General features: G+C 39.1%; 1 protein-coding gene and 1 long non-coding RNA gene across 2 annotated transcripts; one reads left to right on the top strand and one right to left on the bottom strand.

Moving 5' to 3' along the window:
• Positions 1–3,570: 3,570 nt before the first annotated feature.
• LOC143856359 (uncharacterized) lies at positions 3,571–12,266 on the top strand. The gene is made up of 3 exons (XR_013238173.1): positions 3,571–3,669; positions 11,418–11,488; positions 12,166–12,266. It is a non-coding gene; the product is annotated as an uncharacterized LOC143856359 (long non-coding RNA).
• Positions 12,267–12,808: 542 nt separating this feature from the next.
• LOC143856727 (E3 ubiquitin-protein ligase WAV3-like) lies at positions 12,809–16,122 on the bottom strand. The gene is made up of 3 exons (XM_077367007.1): positions 15,727–16,122; positions 15,152–15,232; positions 12,809–14,603 (listed from the first exon to the last, which is right to left on the bottom strand). The coding sequence occupies exons 1-3, from the start codon at positions 15,829–15,831 to the stop codon at positions 13,272–13,274; spliced, it is 1,518 nt and encodes a 505-aa protein (XP_077223122.1). The 5' UTR covers positions 15,832–16,122; the 3' UTR covers positions 12,809–13,271.
• Between the last annotated feature and the right edge of the window lie 5,930 nt (positions 16,123–22,052).

Below are 22,052 nucleotides of genomic sequence, written 5' to 3'. Positions count from 1 at the left end.
TTTTGGACTCATAATTGGTTCTCAAAATCCAAAGAAATTGGGCCTTAGATAACCTTTGGCATACTTCCTTCAAGAAACCCTAATTCCCCAACTCATGTCCTCACACTGATCAAAATCTGCACTGGTTACCTCCTTGTGTTACTCGAACACGTTAACTAGTGGTAGCCTTGATATCAAATATTAAGTACCTAACTGATGTAATCCAAAAATTAGCAGCAAATTTTGATGATGGTTATTTTAGGAAGATTCACAAATGAAAGTTTCATAAGTGAAAAATACAAAAGTTTCCGTGAATAAGGAATTATTTTTGGAAGAAACTTACAAGTTTACATGGTGGAGTTATTGGAAATGTGTGTTGTTGGAAACTTGCAAGATCCTGCAATCTTGAAGATTTGGGAAAATATTATTTCCTATTCTCTTAATATTTTGTTTTCTAAAGTTGAGTTACCATTTTCTTATTTAGTTTGTTTTCTAGATTTGATAAGCTATAGTTGCTTTTCTTATTTATAGTTAGTTTTTAGCCTAAGAAAAGTATATTGTTTTAGGTAGATATGCCAATATAATTTTAGCTTCTTTTTATATTTTGGAAATCTTTTTGAAATATAATAAAAGAGATGGAGGATTGGAATTGGAGAGTTTTTGAGATTGAATAAAATTATACTTTCATTGCATACGTGAGATTTGTTACTTGTTCTTTCTTAGTTTTGTTTGATCTTGGTTTTTGGGCTGCGCCTAACCAATACGCCAAAAGCCCTAGGATTGATGGAATACGTTAGGGTAAGCCCTTTAAAGCTGTCCCATCCTAGGTTATGTCCTACTTAGTCCCATGCCTAAGCAGGCCCACAAAGGACCTCAACAATTAGGGCTGCAACTCGGGTCGGGTTTTGGAGAACCCAACCCTACCCGAGAAATATCTCGGGTCGGTTCGGATCGGGTCGGGTTTTTTCACGTTGACGCAATTTTTTAAGGAAAATTCTTGTTTGGCAAGGCAACTCAACTCATAGAAGCAGAAATTACACTCACATTACACTTGAATCAAACAATGATGTAATTACACTCACATTACACTTGAATCAAACAATGCTGTAATCAAACAATGTTGTAATTACAATCAAACACTTGAATCAACTCAACTCATAGAAGCAGAAATTACACTCACATACAGTAACAGTGGGTGCATGGGTTTTCACTTTTAACTTTTAACTAACAATAGAAAAAAATGTATATACCTTATGTAACTCGGGTCGGGTCGGGTCGGGCCCCTTCAAACCCGGCTCGACCCAAGATTCATGCGGGCTTTTGAATGCTAAACCCGGCTCGACCTGAAACCCATGAAACTTGAACCCAACCCAGGGTATTTTCGGGTCGGGTCGATGCGGGTCGGGTAAAACCCGGCTCGAGTTGCAGCCCTATCAACAATGTTCTTTTTTTTTCTTTTTTTTTGATGCCATAGGGTATCCCCACCCCACTTCGTGGGGCGGCACTAGTCCCTAGGGATGCACGCAGGCACCCGGTAGACCACGCGCATCGGTTGAACAAGGGGGAATTCGAACGCTCGTCACTGGGGAGCATACCCATGACTTTACGCCAAAGAGCCACACCCTCCCGTGTTATCAACAATGTTCTTGCGTCTCAAGTGACCATTAGCGGACAAAGTAAGCCACTCACCAATTATTGCAATGATCCCTTTTTTAATAGAAAGTTATCTTGGTTGCACTAATAAATACAAATTCTTAATAAAAAATCTCATATAATGAATAAAACATCCCTCTCCTGCTTTTTCAAAAGGAAATGTACCTTCTTCCCTCGTGATATGACCATGGTCATGATCCGATTTTAAACAATATGCAAATTACATTTATAACCATTCAATCATAGAGCTTCGTGGAGAAATGTTCTTCTCTTTTTCTCAACTGCCCATTTTTCAAGCTGGTGGTCATACAATTTAGATCATATTTAAGGGTAATTTTAGTGTCATGCCATCTCATGGCAGGAACCACGAAACGAAGGGTCTAGATCACACCAGTCTCAGGGAGATTGTGCTCGGATAAAGCTTCAAACCACCAATTAAAGGGTCTAGATCTGGGTGTGTGCAGATTAAGCATCTCATGTGCTTCTCATACAACATCATTCCTTCCTAAATCTAAGTGGCTATAGACTTGGAGAGAAACCTATATTTGAAGAATGCAAAATCCATACCCTACATGAGCTAAGGGAAGTTATGGTCTCACTGCTCTCATTGGATTCTCAAATTACCTTTTTTATGGCACACATGCCTTCCACATGGGATGCCTACCCTGTGTCCTTACGTTAGATATGTCACTGCTAGGGTGACAACAGGCCACCAAAATTTGGATTTTATGACTTCTTAAGAGAGAGAAAAGGGAAGGTGATAGTTGGACCGGCCAAAACATTGCGGGATCCACTAAAGGGCAACCACTCTTTTGTTTTGTCATGTGTCCCCATCACTTGCACCAATAGAGTTTGAAAGCTACTTAACAGCGTGTTTTATTGGTCTCCATGTTAGCATACTAGATCTCTTCCTTACAAACTTGCTCGTTGTTCAGGGCATGTTGGGCAACCATGAAAAAAATAATCCATGGAATATTAGAGGCCCAGTTGTGAAAGATGTTTTTTTTCCATTGGTTTTTAGGAATTTCTCATCGCAGATTATGTAATCAATCACATCTTAATTAATCAAATTGCCATTTATTCTTGCATGCCTTTCTTTGTGGGCCCGTGGAAGGACTTTGGAAGCAGATTTTGTTTATAAAATTGACCCTTATTACATGTGAATTTTTATTGGGTACGACTTAAATTGTGCCTTGAGAAAGTCTTCTTCGTAAGAGATCCTAACCTTCTGATATGTAGATATTCCTATATTTTCTCCTATACAAATGATTTTTGAGGGACAACGGCCCAACAAGGGAACTGTTTGGACTTGGGAACTGTTTGGACCCTCCAATAATGTAGGCTCACGGTATTTTTCAATGTATTGACCCTTATTACATGTGAATTTTTATTGGGCACGACTTAAATAGTGCCTTGAAAGTCTTCTTCATAAGAGATCCTAACCTTCTGATATGTAGATATTCCTATATTTTCCGAAGGTTAGGCTCATCCTATAGAAATGATTTTTGGGGCCCAACGGCCCGACAAAGGAACTGTTTGGACCCTCCAATAATGTAAGCTCACCGTATTTTTTGATGTATTGACCCTTATTACATGTGAATTTTTATTGGGTACGACTTAAATAGTGCCTTGAAAGTCTTCTTCATAAGAGATCCTAACCTTCTGATATGTAGATATTCCTATATTTTCCGAAGGTTAGGCTCATCCTATAGAAATGATTTTTGGGGCACAACGCCCAACAAGGGAACTGTTTGGACCCTCCAATAATGGAGAACTTTTTTTTAGCTTCCATAATTTGAGGGAAATTAATTATATATGATTATTGCATACTTACAAGGATATCAATACAGATTGAAGGCCCTCTTTAAGTAAAATTTCAACTGGGTTGTTATTAATTTGTAATCAAACAGTGGTAAAACAAGAAATTTTGAAAGAGTATTTCTTTTATAAACTTCTGCAACGTAAAATGATCCCATGTCAGTGACGATGCCCTTCAAGAGCCGCCACAGCAGATAATATCAACATCACAAGAAGATGGTACAATCTCTCTTTCTTTCTCTATTGATTCCAAGTTCGAGTTGAAGAAGCCTTTTAATTCCTATATCCGTTTTAGAAACCTTAGATTTTTTGTGGTATGGGTTCAGACACTATCTCTTTTGTGTAGGGTTCTATGACTTACTGCTTCATTTTTCATTTGTTAATGTTAAATTTGGGATGGTTTGAGATTTGTGTTGTGACTCGGAATTGACTCGCCCAGACATGGATGTCGGACTCGGGGCGAGTTGAGTCGTTAAATTGGAGAAGTCGTCATTCTCTCAAGCTCTAGGAATCGACTCGTCTAGACGCGACTCGGGCGAGTCGACACTGACTCGTATGAGTTTATTACGAATTGGTGAACAACAAATAGTTAGGCAACTGGAAAAATGACATTGAGCCATTTGGGTATTTGAAAATAATGTCAAATATGATATTTTATACTTAAGTAAATAAGAATATAGATTCCTAGTCATGAAATATGAATGTTTTCTTAGTGTGTGTTGTGTGTATGAGGTTTGTGAAAAATCTCAGAATAAAGAATTGATTTTAATATTCTCTATTACTTTTAATTCACTTAGTTGGTGTGTATATATACAAAAGAGTAACACATATCCTATAATTAGGATAGTGATTGCAGGAAAAAAGAATAGAAACTATACAATTTTGGGACGTAAATTGATGCAGAAGAGGAAAGGCTATACACATGGAATATACAGTGTAATCTGGGTGAGGATACAGCTATGTATCAAGTTGATTCTTTCCCAATATGCTGTGACAACCATTTCATATTCCAAGCCTTTCCCAATATGCTTTGACAACCATTTTTATTTCCTAATACTCCCCCTCAAGTTGGAGTGTGAATGTTGAGCACACCCAACTTGCGAATGAGTGTATGGAATTGTGCAGCACGACAAGGTTTAGTGAATAAATTGGCAGGCTGTTCATGAGTAGGAATATAGGCTGTACGAAGGAGGCCCGCCTGAATCTTTTCTTGAATGATATGGCAATCAATCTCGATATGCTTGGTGCGTTCGTGAAATATCGGGTTGGCGGCAATGTGCAAGGCAACTTTATTGTCACAAAACATTAAAGCGGGTTGAGAATGTGTCACTTGCAGATCACGAAGCAAATAAAGAAGCCAAGTGATTTCACAACAGGTGGTGGCCATTGCACGATATTCGGCTTCGGCAGATGACGTAGAGACCGTGCTTTGCTTTTTGGATTTCCATGAGATAGGAGACGAGCCTAACAGGATGCAATATCCGGTGGTAGATCTTCGTGAGTCTTTACAACTAGCCCAATCAGAATCACAAAATGCCCGTAAACTGAAGAGAGCTAAAAGATGATAAGAGAATGCCTTGACGGGAGATTGCTTGATATATCGGAGGAGACGATGTGCAGCATCAAGATGTGACTGTCTAGGCTTGTCCATAAATCGGCTGAGCATTTGCACAGAAAATACTATGTCTGGGCGTGTAATTGTGAGATAAATTAGACGGCCAACAAGACGACGATAGCTGCTAGGATCGGGCAAGAGATCACCATCCAAGGATGTCAATTTAAGATTTTGTTCCATGGGGAATGTGACTGGTCGCGAGCCAAGAAAGCCTGTATCTTCCAAGATCTCAAGTCATATTTGCGTTGAGAAAGATGTATGCCCTGCTTTGAACGAGCTACCTCAATGCCTAAGAAATATTTAAGATTTCCAAGGTCCTTCAAGTTAAACCGACTGTTGAGAAATGCTTTGAGAGTAGTAATGGCAGAAAGATCATTTCCAGCAAGAATGATGTCATCAACATAAACGAGCACGGCTGTAAAAGAGGATCCTGAAAGCTGAGTGAAGAGGGAATAATCCGACTTAGATTGAACAAAACCTGCATCCATTAATGCAGTGGAGAGTTTGGCGAACCATTGACGAGATGCCTGTTTAAGACCATATAATGATTTATTGAGTTTGCAAACTCGTGTCTCCCCCTGACAAGAAAAACCTGGAGGTAGTTGCATGTAGACTTCTTCTTCTAGATCGCCATGTAACAAAGCATTGTTGACATCTAACTGATGTAGATGCCAGTGTTGGATAGCAGCCACAGCTAATAGGGTACGAAGAGTAACCAATTTGGCAGCAGGAGCAAATGTTTCTTGGTAGTCCAAGCCCTCGTTTTTACTATAACCCTTGGCAACAAGACGCGCCTTATAGCGATCAACAGAGCCATCAGAGTTATACTTAATTTTGTAGACCCATTTACATCCAATGGGTTTTTTATGAGAAGGGAGAGGGGTGAGAGTCCAAGTGTGATTGTCCTCAAGGGCCCTTATTTCTGCCGCCATGGCTTCACACCATTTGGGATCATGAACAGCTTGGTGGAAAAACTTAGGTTCTGTGACAGAAAAGATTGCTACAGAGAATGCCCGATAAGATGGGGAGAGATTATCATAACACAAGTAATCAGACAAAGGGTGAGAGGTACTTGCTTGAGGGCCGGTCGTCGAGGTATGTGACTAATTGGGGAGAGGTTGCACGGCTATGGTACAGTGATAGTCCTGGAGATAGCGCGGTGCTTTGGTTTGTCTTTTGGAGTGGCGTGTAGGAGGTGATGGAGGAGGAGGTGAAGGTGAGGTTGGTGGCGTCATGTTGGGCGCATCATTATTGATGATTGGTGTTCTGGTGATGGGAAATTCAGTGCAATCCGTTACTGGTAATGGCAAGACAATGTTGGAAGATTCTATTGGAATTGTCTGAAAAGGGAAGATATCTTCATAGAATATGACATCACGAGACACAAACATATTTTGTGTCTCAAGGTCATATACCTTATAACCCTTTTGACCATAGGGGTATCCAAGGAAAACACAACGCTTAGCTCGAGGATCGAATTTGGTCCTTTTTAATGCATGAGTTGAAGCATAGCAAACGCATCCAAATACCCTTAAGTGAGAGTATGACGGTTTTGTATGAAATAATTGTTCATAAGGTGTTTGACCTGAAAGAATTGGTGTGGGAGTTCGATTGATTAAATATGCAGCGGTGAGTATACATTCGCCCCAAAACTTAATTGGTAGATGAGCCTGGAAACATAATGCTCGTGCGACATTAAGTAGGTGGCGGTGATTGCGCTCAACGACCCCATTCTGTTGTGGAGTGGCAACACAACTTTGTTGATGTATAATTCCTTTTTCAAGAAAAAAATTGCTCATGTTAAACTCTAAGCCATTATCAGAGCGGATTCGCTTTATCCTTTGATCAAATTGGTTTTCAATTAAGTTAACAAAAAACTGAAGGATTTGCCTAGTTTCTGATTTCTCTCTCATAAGGTAAACCCATGTGTTGCGAGTGTAGTCGTCCACTATAGTCAAGAAATAACGTGCACCACTAAGAGAGGAATTTTGGTAACCTCCCCAAATATCACAATGGATTAAATCAAATGGTGCAACAGAAGTAATGGAACTTAAAGGAAATGGTGCACGTGTTTGTTTGGCAAGTGGACAAATGGAACAAACATGTTCATTAGAAACACAAATATTAGGTACTGTTTGAGACAAGAAATGCGGGCACTTATTTGACAAATGTCCTAAGTATCTGTGCCAAAGATCAAAGGAAGAAACTGAACAAGCAGAACTACAAATTGTGCTAGTGGGACTCAAGAGATAGTACAGGCCATCCCGCTCTCTACCCGCTCCAATCGTCATCCTCGAAGACCAGTCCTGTATGACACAAGAATCCGAAAAAAAGTTAATGAGCAATTGGAGACTTTAGTAAGTTTACTGGCAGAGATAAGATTAAAAGTGAAGGAAGGTACGCATAGGACATTCGTGAGGACCAATGAAGGTGATAAAATAACTATACCCACATGCATAACTGGAGCATGACGTCCATCGGGTAATTTAACAGTGGATGAACCCAATGAAGATACGGATGTAAGGAGAGAAACAGAGCTGACCATATGGTCTGTGGCTCCGGTATAAATAATCCAAGAAACTTGATTAAGAGATGAGGATAAACTCAAGGACATACCTGCTAAGTTTGCAGCCAAATGGTTGCTACCTGCCTGAGGTGAGTTAATCTGTGGCTTGTTGATTAAAGCACGTATTTTGTGGTACTCTTCGGGAGTGAAAAAAACACTGTCAGAAGATGATTCAGCACTAGGAGTGACATTGTTGGAAGCGACCACTTGATTGGCAGAACTTTGTGGTTGTGCTTTATAAAGTCTATGGCCCGGAGGATATCCATGCAATCGATAACATTTGTCAATGGTGTGGCCAATCCAGCCACAATGTTTGCAAGTAGGCTTCATCCATTTGGAACCTTTGTTTGAATTCTTCTTATCGATGCCTTGAGTGAGATGAAAGGAATTTTGATTCCGATTGGAGTTAGAAAAAAACGCAACAGCATCTGTGACTTGTGAGTTTGTAGAGTAGACCTCTCGTTGCCTCTCTTCTTGTACTACAAGTGAATAGACTCAGTTGATGGATGGAACTGGATCAAGGAGTAGAATCTGTCCACATACACTTGAATAGGACTCATTCAAGCCCATCAAAAACTGAATCATCTTATCTTGTTGCTGGTATTCAAGCAACAACTTTTGAGCACCACAAGTGCATGTTGGAATGGGTCGAAGTGCTGAAAGTTCATCCCAAAAACTTTTCAGCTGGGTGAAATAATTTGCAATAGACATTTTTTCTTGGGCAAGGGATATAATGTCCCTTTGAATTTGAAAAATTCGTGGAGCTTTAGTTTGAGAGAATCGCTCCTTAAGATCTGTCCAAATCTCATATGCTGTTTCAGCATAAATGACACTAGCTGCTAACTCCTTAGAGAGGGAATTAAGAAGCCAAGAGTTTACCATATTATCACAACAAACCCATTGAGCAAAATCTGCGTCTTTTGGATCTGTTGGCTTTTTTAATGAACCATCAATGAATCCAAGCTTACTCTTGTTATTGAGGGCCTTGATCATGGCCCTGCTCCATGTGGAGTAATTTTCTCCATTGAGAACTTGAGAAACAAGCACAGTGCCGGGACTATCCGAATGATGCAAGAATAGAGGGTTGTTAAAATCAACGGTCTTAGGAACTGTAATCTTACTAGACTCTTCTAGAGTACTCATCTCCCAAAAATGGCTGATACAGCAATACAAAAATGATTTAATGGATAAAAATGGGACTAGCAGAAGGGGAGGCTCTCTTCATTAACTGAGGTAAGTTTAGAATTTAGGCCATTTTAGTTTGTATACCTAGGCTAAAACTTGCATTAACTAAGGTAAGTTTTGAATTTAGGCCATTTTAGTTTGTATACGTATACTAACTAGACAAGCTGAAAAAAAAAACACTCTATTTTACTTAATAGTTACCAAACAAAGTGCTATAAGCCATGCTTCCATTTGAGTTTTAAAACTAAGACCAAAATAATTAACGTATAACTTTGGTCTTAACAAAAGCACACAGAAGATTACTCGGTTTGGTTAGCCAGGATTTGAGGCACAAACTGGTACATTTAGCACCAAAATGTGAATATGGTTTGTTTCAGCCTGATGAATGGGGTTAAAATAATTAAGTTTCAAAAAAAAAAAATTTAAAATAATTGTTATTAACTTTTTGTATTAAAGAAAAACTTTTCAGAATGCCTCATTATTAGAGGTTTTAAAGTGTTGTTTCCCCCTTTTTAACTTACTGTTTTTACTTTATAAGGACATGAGCTTTTGATTAAACTCTAAAGTCTGGACTAAATATTTTAAATATATGGAATGAGTGGATTTTCTGAAGTTAAAATGCCAGTTAAATCTATAATCATGCTCTTATTGTTTCAGCTACAACATGCTGCATGGCACCACTAGAATGTAAAACATATCTAGTCTACTTATAAAATTAAACAAAATTACTATGCTATATTCAATAACCCCTCTAAAAACAGATCCTTTAAAAACAGAGTTCCTCTCATATCCAATAGAAACTTGTGAACCGTGTTGGTTCCCACATTCAAAATCAATGTTCTACTAATATCCAAAATAAACACTTAAGAATCAATTTTTAGAGGGAAAATTCTAAGTGATTACCTTGAAAAAAATTGGATAGATATTTGAAATTTCGTAAATGTCTTTCTAGACCTCTTTCTCCACTTATTCCCTCCATCCAAAATTTGGACTGATCCCTATGGACGGCTCTAATTCTGGCACTGCCATCATCCATGATTTCATCTACAATCTATAAGAACTAATTAGTTACCATTCGAAAAGAAAAAAGAAAAAAGACTAGGATCATTTTTTTTTTGATGACATAGCGTATCCCCACTCCAATTTTTAGAGTGGGGCTATTCCCTATGGATGCGCGCAATCACCTGTAAACCGCGCGCATCAGGTAAGCTGGGGGAATTTGAACTCGCATCAATGGGGAGCATATCCATGACTTTAAGCCAAATAACCACACCCGTACACCATCAGTAAGGCTTTAAAATGCAGACTGTTCTTGTGCACTTGTGCAGTCAAATTTTTGCCCCCAATTAAGTAACTGAAATCTCCTACCATATTAAGGCATGCTGGTGGTACCCAACATGGGCATTTGCCTCTCATTGCCCTTCAAATACAATGTTCTATAGCTAATATCACAATTTTAGGACCTTACTAAAGAATTTGGCCATAGAAAAAGTTATTTCCATTGCTTTATCATTATTGTTTAAGGATTTTCTCACAAAAATAAATAAAATAATTAATGTTTGAAGTAAAAAAACAACTATCAATCGGTAGATCAGTCAAGATATCTCACATATAAAAAATTAGAAACTAAAATGCATATATGATAAGTTTTTTTTTTCAAAAATATACCTTTTTTTGTAAAGTTCAAAACATTAAATCTATAAAAAATAAAAAGCTACGCACTAATCCGTATGTAAATGCATCAAATAACAATTAATTGGGCTATTTACAGCTTAATCAAAGAAACAAGCAACAAAGAAAAAATAAAATAAGCACATACCTTCAAAAATATTGAAGCAAAAGCTTTTTATGGATCTCGATTGATATTTCAACATGTAGACGAACTACATACGTAGCACTTAGGTTGACAAGGCCAAAATGATATCGAGACGTCATCGACATGAATGAAATTTCGGTCGAAATTTTGTAACGATTTTACTTCCGGTGAATATCCTTTCAGCAGCCACTGAAATGAAAACGTGCCAGCTGACATGTTTTTGCAGACATTTGATACTATGCTGGTACTAATAGCATCAAATATACCCTTACTTGTGGGGACAATGTTTCAGGAAGATGGATTAGCCTGCTAGTTTTCCAAATCACAACTTATACCCTCATTGTCGTAATTTTGTAGAATATTGGGGAGGTCCTAGACCTGATGAGTAAATAAGATGTTGGTAGGTGCTGTCCTGTCTAACTAGTGTTTGGCTTAACTCCAACCTCAAGTATGAGTTTGAATGCCCAGATCATGTGTGAGGCGAAGACTTAAAAGTACTCTTATTTTCGATGCCCCTTGATCTCATTGTTGTTTGCATTGATATGTTAAGTGAAAACTGCTAGGCAAGAGCTGGTCACCTTTCAGTTAAAACTAAAATGGCTATGTGAATGTGCTTTAGTACTAACGTGTTCACAGGTTCATGCAAGTACATATGTATATACCTATGCTAGGTAAGGTTTTTTTTTTTTTTTTTTTTTCACTAAGTATGCAGATATATAGTACATAAACGTAGTTGTAGGCCTCTATTTCACTTCTTCTTACTCCCTCAGATAATTTGCCTGCAGATTGCTAATGCACTGGTCAGCCTTTGGGATCTTTCAAAGATGCTTTGGGTCCTCAAATTTAGGAAAGTTGAGTAAGTCTTTCAAGCTTCTCTATTCTTTCAGCTTCCAAGCAAGTTGGTGACTTTAGTAAATCTGTCGGCACAATTGGTTTCAGTACATGGGAGAATATATTGATTCAGCCAGAGAACATTTATTCATTGACATTTTACTTCTTGTTCATCAACCTTTCTTTTATTTTTATTTTTATGTCCTCATCAAACTTTATTAAAACATTTCCATTAAAAGTTTTACTGCGTGAACAGTCTAATATTCAAACTGCGGAAATTCCACAAAAGTCCCAAGAACCAAAAAAATTCCTGCAACCAAACGGAGCATTAAGAAATCACAAAGAACAGATGACCAAAAGGTCTGAAGCCAAACCTTGATTTGCAAAGCTTCATATTTGGAAACCATTAAAAAAAAAAAACTTCATATTTGGGACATGCTTCTTTGGAGCTGTGTTCTTGGGATTTCACGGTAAAACCTTTGCATTGGTGGGACACTTTGTCCCCCATGATGTACTTCGGCTTTTACATTGATAAATGTTTCGTTATTTCTCAAAAAAGAAAGAAAAGAATGCTTCATATGGCTTTGAGCATCACAGTTTGTAAACCAAAGCATGTAAGTGTTACTTTTTGCTTTGTTTTCATTCTATTTCCTCAACTCCTAGCTAAATCTTACAGCACTTTTTATTGAATTCTCTTCGTAGGTGCGTTTCAAATATTTTAAGAGTGCCTAACATTAGCAGACAAATAGAGGTTTGCGAACTTACTTGCCCATGTTCTTGAGTTTCTAGAAAATCAATTTCAGACGCTTATGTGCTTGTTTTAAGACTTGGAACCAAGAAATTTGCAAAAATTGATGTAATTTAACCATCTAGCAAGGATAAGTACTATTGTTGAATGCTCGTTCATGGCTATTATGTTTCTCTTTCCTATCCCTCTGTCATGCTTTCAGTAGCTCCTATCATTTGCCCTCCTGAACCATTATACAGTGAATACTCATTCAGTCATTCATGTACACTAAACTTGCCATTGAATGCATTGGTTTGTTATTTCAATTAAGTAATGAAAATTCAAATGGTGAATTTGATACCATGCTATCGTGAATGGATATTTGAACACCACATGGGCAATAAAACTCAATAAAATTCTCCAAAAAAAATCAAGGATCCACTCATCATATGCAAAGTGCTATGATGTACATCATTGTCTTTCTCGACATATAGAACACGGACATGAGATCCCCCTTCAAAAAACACTGGGTTATATCTGCACATGTACGAAGGAAGATTCCTCTATATGAAAATCCTAAATTCAAATCAACGTGAATGGATATTTGAACACCACATGGGCAATAAAACTCAATAAAATTCTCACAAAAAAAATCAAGGATCCACTCATCATATGCAAAGTGCTATGATGTACATCATTGTCTTTCTCGACATATAGAACACAGACATGAGATCCCCCTTCAAAAAACACTGGGTTATATCTGCACATGCACGAAGTAAGATTCCTCTATATGAAAATCCTAAATTCAAATCAAGTTGTTTTACAGAAAAACTTGTATTTAACACGGATGTTTCGGACCAGTTGAGATAGTATTAATTTCCTTCTATTCTTCATTGATAGGACCATCACGTTTGTCTGAAATGCTCATAACTGGCACAAGTCAGACACACTGAAACATAGTGAAACTCGAAATTCATTTTGTTTTGTTAAATCGAACAGGTCTCTAATCAACAGAAGTGAAAGGAAAATCTGAACTGCTCTCAAATGATGAAATGATCAGTTGTATTTCTTGATGGGAGGCTCACAGCCTATATCCATGCAAATGCTTAGCCCATCGTCTAGCCATGTAAGGATCATGATACTCCCACCTCTCAACGCTGCTACTCCTTCCACCTATGCTCAAATCCATTCCTCCCACTTCACCATCATCATCATCACTTCTTTCTTCCTTTTCCCCAATCTCTACTACAATTTCGCCAGTCCTAAGACAGTCTTCAACGCCACCCTCAATGTAGCTATAACCCACGCAAGTAAAGCCACAGTCACCCAAGTCTAATGGAATCCTCCTCTCTTCCCCGCCCCTCAATTCACCCAACCTTATCAGCCCATCTCCCCCAATCCTCAACTGGGTTTCTCTGATCACACCTCCAAGCAATCTGGCCAAGAACTCTTCGAATTCATGCATCACGAATCCATTCGATGTGCCAAAGCCAAAACCGACATGGAAGCAATGAATTGGAATGGGGACTTGCATGTCGCGACCAAGGTAAGAAGCTCTCGTTGGGCAAGCAGATAAGTGCAGAATACAAGATTGAGGATTCTGGTGAGTGCGGTCTTCCAGTATCTTCACTCCTTTCCTTAGTCCTTCACTCGGGTCTGCCTCCCCCAGATAGAAGAGACGATCAATAACTTGTAGGGCAGTTCGCTTACCATGGGACGACATGCGCCTCAGTGGCAAGGCACGCGTAGCAGCTGATGAGTAGGTGACAATGGCCAAGCGATCAACAGCACGAAGTGAGAAAACCACCAAAGCCATGGCTTGTTTAAGAAGCCTCAGATGGGGGCCATTAGTGGTGGTGACCAAGACCAGGTCAGTTGGTTGTTGGTGTGCTAGTTTTATGGACAGAAAAGCTCTATTCAAGCATGGATATGGCTTCTGCCTACTTGGTGAAATACACTCTTGTGATACAGACGAGGAGCTAGTGAATTGATGTACCGGCGGATGCCCATATGGAGGAAAGCTCGAGTGAGCTTGTGGGACGGGGATGAGACAGAGGCGGAGTCGAGGGTTGATAGGTATTGGGTCTGGTTCGACAGGGTCATCATCGTCATATCGGGCAGAGCGAAGAGAGGATCGTCTATGGACTCGAAAAGTGGCAATGGAGTCATCAAGGATGCGAAGGATGGGATCGTTCTGGTGGCAGGGGAGAGAGGGAGGGGGCGTTAGATTGCGGGGTAGCTGGGTCCAGTGGGCTCGGCAGATGGGGCATGTGACACTGCCATGGCGGACATTGGAGGAGATGCATATGAAGTGGAAGGAATGCAAACACTGGGCGGTGAATATAGCCTGGCTGGGGCTCAGGCTTGGGCTTGGGCCGCAATTCAGAGGCTCTAAACATATTGCACAGAGGTTCTGCAAAAATAAGATGATCTAAGTTGTGCATTAACCAATTAAAGTCATTACTTTAACTATATTTAGAGCAAAAATAGATTGCAGATTCACATCAATGGGGAGAGAGGACCCAGAGTAAACTGAGTCCCTCGAAGCCCCGTATTTAGCCAACCGATCCCCTCAAGATCATTGGCACTTCAAGGGAACCAATTAAAGTCATTACTCAGCCCTGTTATCGAGCAAAAATAAGGAAAATGTACAATTCAAAACAAAGCAATTTACTTTCTTAATATGAGCTAAAATTTTCATGCTTCTCAAAGACCATGAATTTGATTTCTCAGCAAATTAGCAGAGAAGAAGAAACAGCAGAATTTTGAAGAAATGTATAATATTTTTTGATACAGTTGATTTATTTTCTGATCAATTAGAAAAAATGAACCCCATGTGTAATGTTTTCTTAAAATCATGTAGATGTTTTTTTGTTGTTTGTCTTCTTTTTTTCTTTTGTTGGTGTTGTTGTGCTCTTTTTCTCTCATTTTTTTTCGTTTATATCTTTGTAGAAAACATACCTTTGCCAACCCGCTGGATTCTGCCTCCTCTAAGGCTTCTGAGACATCCCTTCGCTTAGAAGAAATAGCAGTGCTAGATGTCTGAAACAAATAGAAGAAAAATTCCTCCAACTTTTAAAATATGCAAAACAAATAAAAAAAATATGGGAAAAAACCCCAGAAAAGAGATTTTTCGTATGGTCTCATATCCGAAGATGGGGTCAAAATCGAATAAATCTAGGACAAAGGGAGTCAGAAAAAACAAGATAAGGAAATTTAGGAAAGAAAAGACATTGGCTTCAGAAAAAAAAAGATCCTAAAAAATTAAGTACAGAAAATGGCTTTTGTATTGTAAAGGAAAACAGTAAAAAGAGGAAAAATGAGAAAGAAACAGGCATTTGTTGCTCGGGAAATTAGAGAAAATTCATAATACATTACAAACTGGAAAAAAAAGAAGAGTAAAGAAAATCAAAATCTTGAGCTATTTGAACAGAATTCCACCAAATTCCTAGAAAAAAAGCAAGGGGAAGAAGAAAAAACTGAAACCCAAAACCTAGAAGATAATGTATAAACCCTTGAATAGGAGAAGAACGTACATTTTGGGTTACTGGGTTATCGTCCTCAGATTGTCTCCGTGAGAATGCAACACAAGGGAGGGCGATCTTTCTTGCTGCTTTTCTGAATTTGGAAGCCCCAACCATGGCGGATAAGAGAACTTGTGTTCTTCTTCTTCTTGTTCTTTGGGCTTCTTTTTCTTGGTTTTGTCTTGTTTCTGCAAAGGAAATGGGGTCGGTCCTGCAATTTCTGCAACTCCACTGTCACTTTATTCTTCTCACTTATACCTTTTACAGTTTACTGCATCCCAGAAACCCTCATATAAAACTCACTGAACCTTCTTTTACTCTTTGCTACGGAGATACCCCACGCCAATTACTCGGCATGAAGATCCAATTCCTCGAACAAAAAGAAGTAAAACTCGCCACGTTTTCCTTCTTTGGAAGGTAAAGTGAGAGGAGTAAGGCGGTGTAGTCATGTATTTTTCAAAATATATTGTACGGCCCACCATTGAATGATCCAAACCTAGATCGGAAGGCTAGGATCATCCTTTGGAAGTGATTTTTCGGCACAACCTGTTTACGTTATTGCCCATCAAATGGGATGGTTTGAATCATCCGATGCTGTGAGGGATGATCCAAACCATCCATTTGATGGGCCACAATGTAAATAGATTGTGCCCAAAAAATCACTTACACCATATTAAATCTCGGGGCGTGCAAAGTAATGGACTTACGAAGCTTGATCCGGGCCCACCCACATGATGTCACAATGATATGGATCATTCATTTAAGCCACTCTTACATCTTACCATCAATATTGACGGCTGTCATAATGATCTGGGCCATTCATCTAGTGGGCCCCAATAGCATCGGTCATTGCTCAAAAAAATTTCTGTTTGGATGGTTAGGATTGACTTTTATGCTTTTGGGCTATGGCTCATCTAAAATGGGGCCCCACTATTAAAATGAACAGTCCAAATTAGACCTGGCAAATGGGTGGGGCCAGGCCGGTTTCACCCAACCCGTATGGGTCCGGGTGGTACGGACCGCATCACAAATGACCCGGAATCATACGGGTCACTATTATGTGAACCCACACCCCACCCGTATGGGCCGGATGAAGCCACGGGTCACCCAGTTTTTTTTTTTGCTGTTTTTATTCCCACACTATAGGATGATCCAAACCGTCCATGTGATGATGGGCTATAACATAAATAGGTTGTGCCCAAAAAATCATTTCCATAGGATGATCCTAGCCCTTTGATCTATGGAGGAAATGCATATTATTATTTATGGAAACCCCTATAGATTAGAGGGCTAAGTTCATCCTATGGAAATGATTTTTGGGGCACAACCTATTTACGTTGTGTTCCATCGCAGGAACGGTTTAGATCATCCTATGATGTAGTCCGAACATTACTTTCTGAAAAATATCGGACTATAGGGGCTTACATTTGGGTTTTTACGGGCACCCACGAGTTGACACAGCCCGGCCTGCGAGGTCAAATTTCAATGGGTCACTAAGACCATTGATGGAGTCTAGTATGTTAAACTTCTCTCGATCTCCATCGTACACAATCCATGAATGTTGTGGGAGCATTCATTAAAAATTGTTTAAACATCCATATATTAATTCCTTTAAAGGGTAAGCACGAGACCTTTGGCAAATCAAAAGAAGATGCGCAGTTGAGCAGCAAAAGGACAATGTGTCTCCCTTTGGCTGGCCATCTTGGGAAAGCCCTAGCTTCCAACTTCCAACTTTTGGACTTCAGGCTCCTTGGATTCTACCTTCCCCGTCTTTGTAAAAGCCGACTTCTAAGCTTCCCAGGAAGCGGCTTCCTATTGAAGCATTTATCCCAAATTTTCAGGCTTCCCCGGCCAGAATAGCTTCTGCCTTCAATTCAATAGCGTACTTGCATTGCTCTTATTTTACACAAGCTACTTATTCAAGGTCAGGTGGGTTAGTCTAGTCACCTTTACATCCTTATACTAGCTTACATGAAGATGATGGTTATGACAAACAAGATAATATTTTATTGATAGGCGTGACTCATTGGCTAATCATTGGATTAGGCAATCTTTACAACTTAATCTTATTGTATTGCAAATGGGACATCGAGACCTATTAATTATATCATTTCTAAAACTATTGTAGTATATGGTATCCAAAGAGACCCTTGGACTCTACTCTTGATGTATAAGCTAAAGTTCTCTAATTTTTTTTATATCATCATAGACCTTGAAGGAAGGTGGATATGTATCTTGTACAACATCACGAGGCCACCGATGATCTACTTGTATAACACCATGAGAGGACAGACATGGTCTTTGTCCCATGTGGAATTTACATCCCATAAATAAGGCAAAAAATAACAAAAAAAAGAGAGAAATACCATTCAGAAAACTAATAATAAAGAGAAGGTCAAGGGAAGAAGGAAAAAAACTCTAAAATGATGAGTTTTAATATGGTGAAGACACGTGCGATTCTCGTGGATTCTAAAAATTACATTGGTGCCTACACGAATGGATTGCCAAATCCATGGAATATTGGTTGGCCCAATTGTGAGATTAGAGTTGAGGAGGGAGGGGGAGAGATTTGTGAGGAAAGGAGTGGAGAGAGATGGATTTGCGGAGAAGCCAGAGAACTAGGAAGTTGAGTCAGAGGATGATAAACGCCTTTAATTATTAATGGTTCTAGAAATACTTTGTGCTTATCCTTATTCTTGTGATAGGGTTAGTGTTTTGTATACTGTAATATCACTCACATTCTAATAAACCAGTAGTGATCCCCACCAACCCTAGCTTACCTATAAAAACAATAAAAAGGAGTTGAGAGAGCACATAAACTCCTAAAAATAATGAAAAAAAAATAAAAATGCATTACTTCAAATTATTATTATTTTTCCAGTTTTTCCATAACTCTTTGTGTTCCCATTAGACCAGCCTCTCAAGTCTCTCCCTTTCTGTCCATCTCTCACTACTGGCCCCACTAGTATTGTGTGGAACATTTTATCATAGTTGCCAAACATGCCATGACTTTTTGGTCCCCGATGTCATGGACCCCACCCGAAAAATGTTTCACATAGGTTGATCCTAACCGTTTTGTTTTTCTACACCGATACTGTCCGAAAATAGGAGCTACAAATCAAGGGCTTAGAATCATCCTACGGTACCCATTTTGGGAGGCATGACCTATCTACGGCAGAGAAAAAATGAGATTGTCCATCCATGTGGGTCCCATTGTACTCTTTGGGCTTCATGAAGGATAAATTATATGTTATAAGGGCTTACAACAATAAGGCCTTTGTATAGTGGAAGTACCATCCTTGATATCTGATCCAACAACAGCTCCTCAAAAAGCGAGCTGCTGTTGGATCAAATATCAAGAGCGGTACCACCTGCCGTATTGTTGTAAGCCCTTACACCATATAAAATCTCTGAATGAAGTTGCACTAGCCGTATAAAATCTCCTAATATAAACCCACCGAAACATTGCACCTATAGAAATATCACAATTGTCGGATCAATAGCTTCCCCATCCCATCTCTATAATCTAACGGTTAGAAAAGGTACGGAAGGAGAGGGTTTCACCAACTACAAGTCGGATCTGGTATTAAGAGCTCCACTCCTCTCCACACAAGAAGCCGAGTATTTTCCAATTAATCGGCTATGGTTGGTAGCCGAGAGAGGAAGAAAAAGGGGGTGGTGAAACCAAAAGGGGACCCTTCCAAAAAGCAAAAGGCAAAAATAAAGAGCACGATGACTGTCGTTGAAAGTGAAAACGGGCCGTTAAATTTGAATTTGAAGGGACTGTATGATGATGGGACCGATGGATTGGTTGCTTTTCCTCGCCACACAAAAGCAAAAAAGCTGAGTTGGCGCCAAAATGCTTTTCTTCTATCCGTTGCACTCCACTTGGCCGATTGACCACACATTCACCACATGGACCCACTCGACTCCGACTATTCTCTACATTTGGAAGTAACCGGACCCTCTTTTTCTCACCATTTTCATCTTCAATTCAATCACATTATTAGACAAAAACCTTTTGAAAGATCATTGTTTAAGAAAAAACAATCATCACACGCAAGGACCCACTGCCACGTGTATGGTGATTTGTTTAAAGTCGGGCCCATTTCCCTTGGTCCCAACCCCATAGGATGATTTTAGACCTTTGATTTTAATGGGTATATTTCAAAAGAAGGGATTTATTATGTATTAATTAAAAGTGTTTTCCGTGTATCATGAATCGGAGAATCTAGACTGAAACCCGGAAGGGTGTGGCTCTCTGGCGTAAAGTCATGGGTTTGCTCCCTAGTGACCAGCGTTCGAATCCCCCCTTGCTTACCCGGTGCGCGTGGTTTCGGGGTGATTGCGCGCATCCGTAGGGAAATAGTCCTACCCCAAAAAAAACAGAAAAAAAAGGAGAGAGAATCTAGACTGCTTGTCTAAAAATCTCCATGTGGGCCCTACAATTATGTAATCCAAATACAAATTATAAGGGACAACTACTGATACAATCAGTTTCAACTACCAAAAAAAATAAAAAGTAAGATACAATCAATCACATATGTCATGGCATATAACTCTATATTACACTAAGATGCAAGTGCTAACTTAATTCATTAATTAATACATTGATGATGTGAGCTATTTTTTTTTACCAAATTTGGTATGAATGTAGCTAAATCAGCCTCTTCTATGTTGGTTGGTTATGAATGTATACATGTAGTGGGTTACATTTCCTAATAAGCTTAGTGCCACAACCACCACAAGCAGGCCCACTACAATACCAGTTTTGTTTTTTCCTTCAGCAGTTTTGTTTTCGTTCAAAGAACCTCGCTCTAAATAACAAAACTTCCCTCAAAACAGTGTTTGCTTTCCTGATTCCATTGTAGTAATGTCATCTAGGTCATGTTTGGCAACCATGAAATTTTTTTCCATGGAATATTACTCTATCCAGTGGACTATCATACCTACTTATTCTCACGGAAAAAGAACTCAGCGATCGATTTAACTCAATCAAGTCAACTTATTTGGACTCTGCAAACTCTTATTTGCAAAGAAATTGGGTTGGGTTCATGAGGGTTTAACCAAATCAGATTGGTAATTGAAGTACTGATTTCTCAGTTGAAACATGTGTTTTCAGCTTTGTTCTTTCAACAGTATAATGAAAATAAATGATGCTGGACTATGATTTCGAAAGCATATGCTTCCCTTGTAGTAGTGCAAAAAAGGGCAAAAAACAGAATTTAAATGTTATTTCTTAGTGCGATGTTCATGATCAAGCTAACTGTAAATCTGGTTTGCAGGTTGGAAGGTCTTAGGCATTGTTTGGGCTCTGGTCTCTTGTACATGTAGTTATAATTCCTTTAAATGGGTATAATAAGGGCGTCCGGAGTCCTGAGTTTGGGCTATTAACATTCTACTTGTTTTGTTTTCTTGAAAGGTAACAAAATTTACTAATGCCGGGTTACATCTATGGGGCCAAGATGTCCCACCCATGATAACAACGGCTGCGCCAAGCCCAAAGATGTGTACAAATAGAAGCACAAAAGCTGGGATTGCTTGAGGGTTTTGCTCGGCATTTGGGTGCCACACGAGCAAAATATCTTGTTTTGTTGCCAATAGAGCACTGACATCCCAAGAGACTCCTAGGGATGTCTCTATGAGTCTGGTGATGTGTCACCCTTGTTCCCTCCCTATGATATCCAAGCCAAAATCCACAAAAAGGTGGAATTTTGCTCGGATTTCTTGAGAATGATGCCCTCTCTCTCTCTCTCTCTCTCTCTCTCTCTCTCTCTCTCTATATATATATATATATATATATATATATATATATATATATATATATATGAGTTAAGTGAAGCTACACATACGTAAGCTAACTTAGCTACACCGACGGCTTAAAATACAGTGGGCCTACATTATTTGGGTGATCCAAACCATTCATTTGATAGGCCCTCACATTGATAGGGTGTGCCCAAAAAATCAGCTCCATAGGATCATCCCAACCCTTCAAACTGTGAAGGCAAAAATTGATAGATTTGTGAAGGTTTTTACACGTCCAATTTTGCCTCCACAAATCGTAGGGTTGGAATGATCCTATGGAGCTGATTTTTTGGGCACACCCTATCTATGTGAGGGCCCATCAAATGAATGGTTTGGATCACCGAAACAATGTGGGCCCATTGTATTTTAGAGAGAGAGAGAGAGAGAGAGAGAGAGAGAGAGAGTTAAGTGAAGCTACACATATGTGTAGCTAACTTAGCTACACCAACGGCTTAAAATACAGTGGGCCCACATTGTTTGGGTGATCCAAACCATTCATTTGATAGACCCTCACATTGATAGGGTGTGCCCAA

The sequence above is a fragment of the Tasmannia lanceolata genome, unplaced genomic scaffold (genome assembly GCF_043159265.1).
Source record: "Tasmannia lanceolata isolate RefF3 unplaced genomic scaffold, GAP_Taslan_0.1 ptg000023l, whole genome shotgun sequence".
Classification (NCBI taxonomy): domain Eukaryota; kingdom Viridiplantae; phylum Streptophyta; class Magnoliopsida; order Canellales; family Winteraceae; genus Tasmannia; species Tasmannia lanceolata.
This window is presented reverse-complemented; position numbering and strand designations above follow the sequence as displayed.

Coding starts and splice junctions, on each gene's coding strand:
- LOC143856727 (XM_077367007.1), bottom strand. CDS start 15,831: ATGGTTGGGGCTTCCAAATTCAGAAAAGCAGCAAGAAAGATCGCCCTC. Junction 15,233..15,726: donor ATAACCCAGTAACCCAAAAT/GTACGTTCTTCT, acceptor TATTTGTTTCAG/ACATCTAGCACTGCTATTTC. Junction 14,604..15,151: donor AATCCAGCGGGTTGGCAAAG/GTATGTTTTCTA, acceptor TTATTTTTGCAG/AACCTCTGTGCAATATGTTT.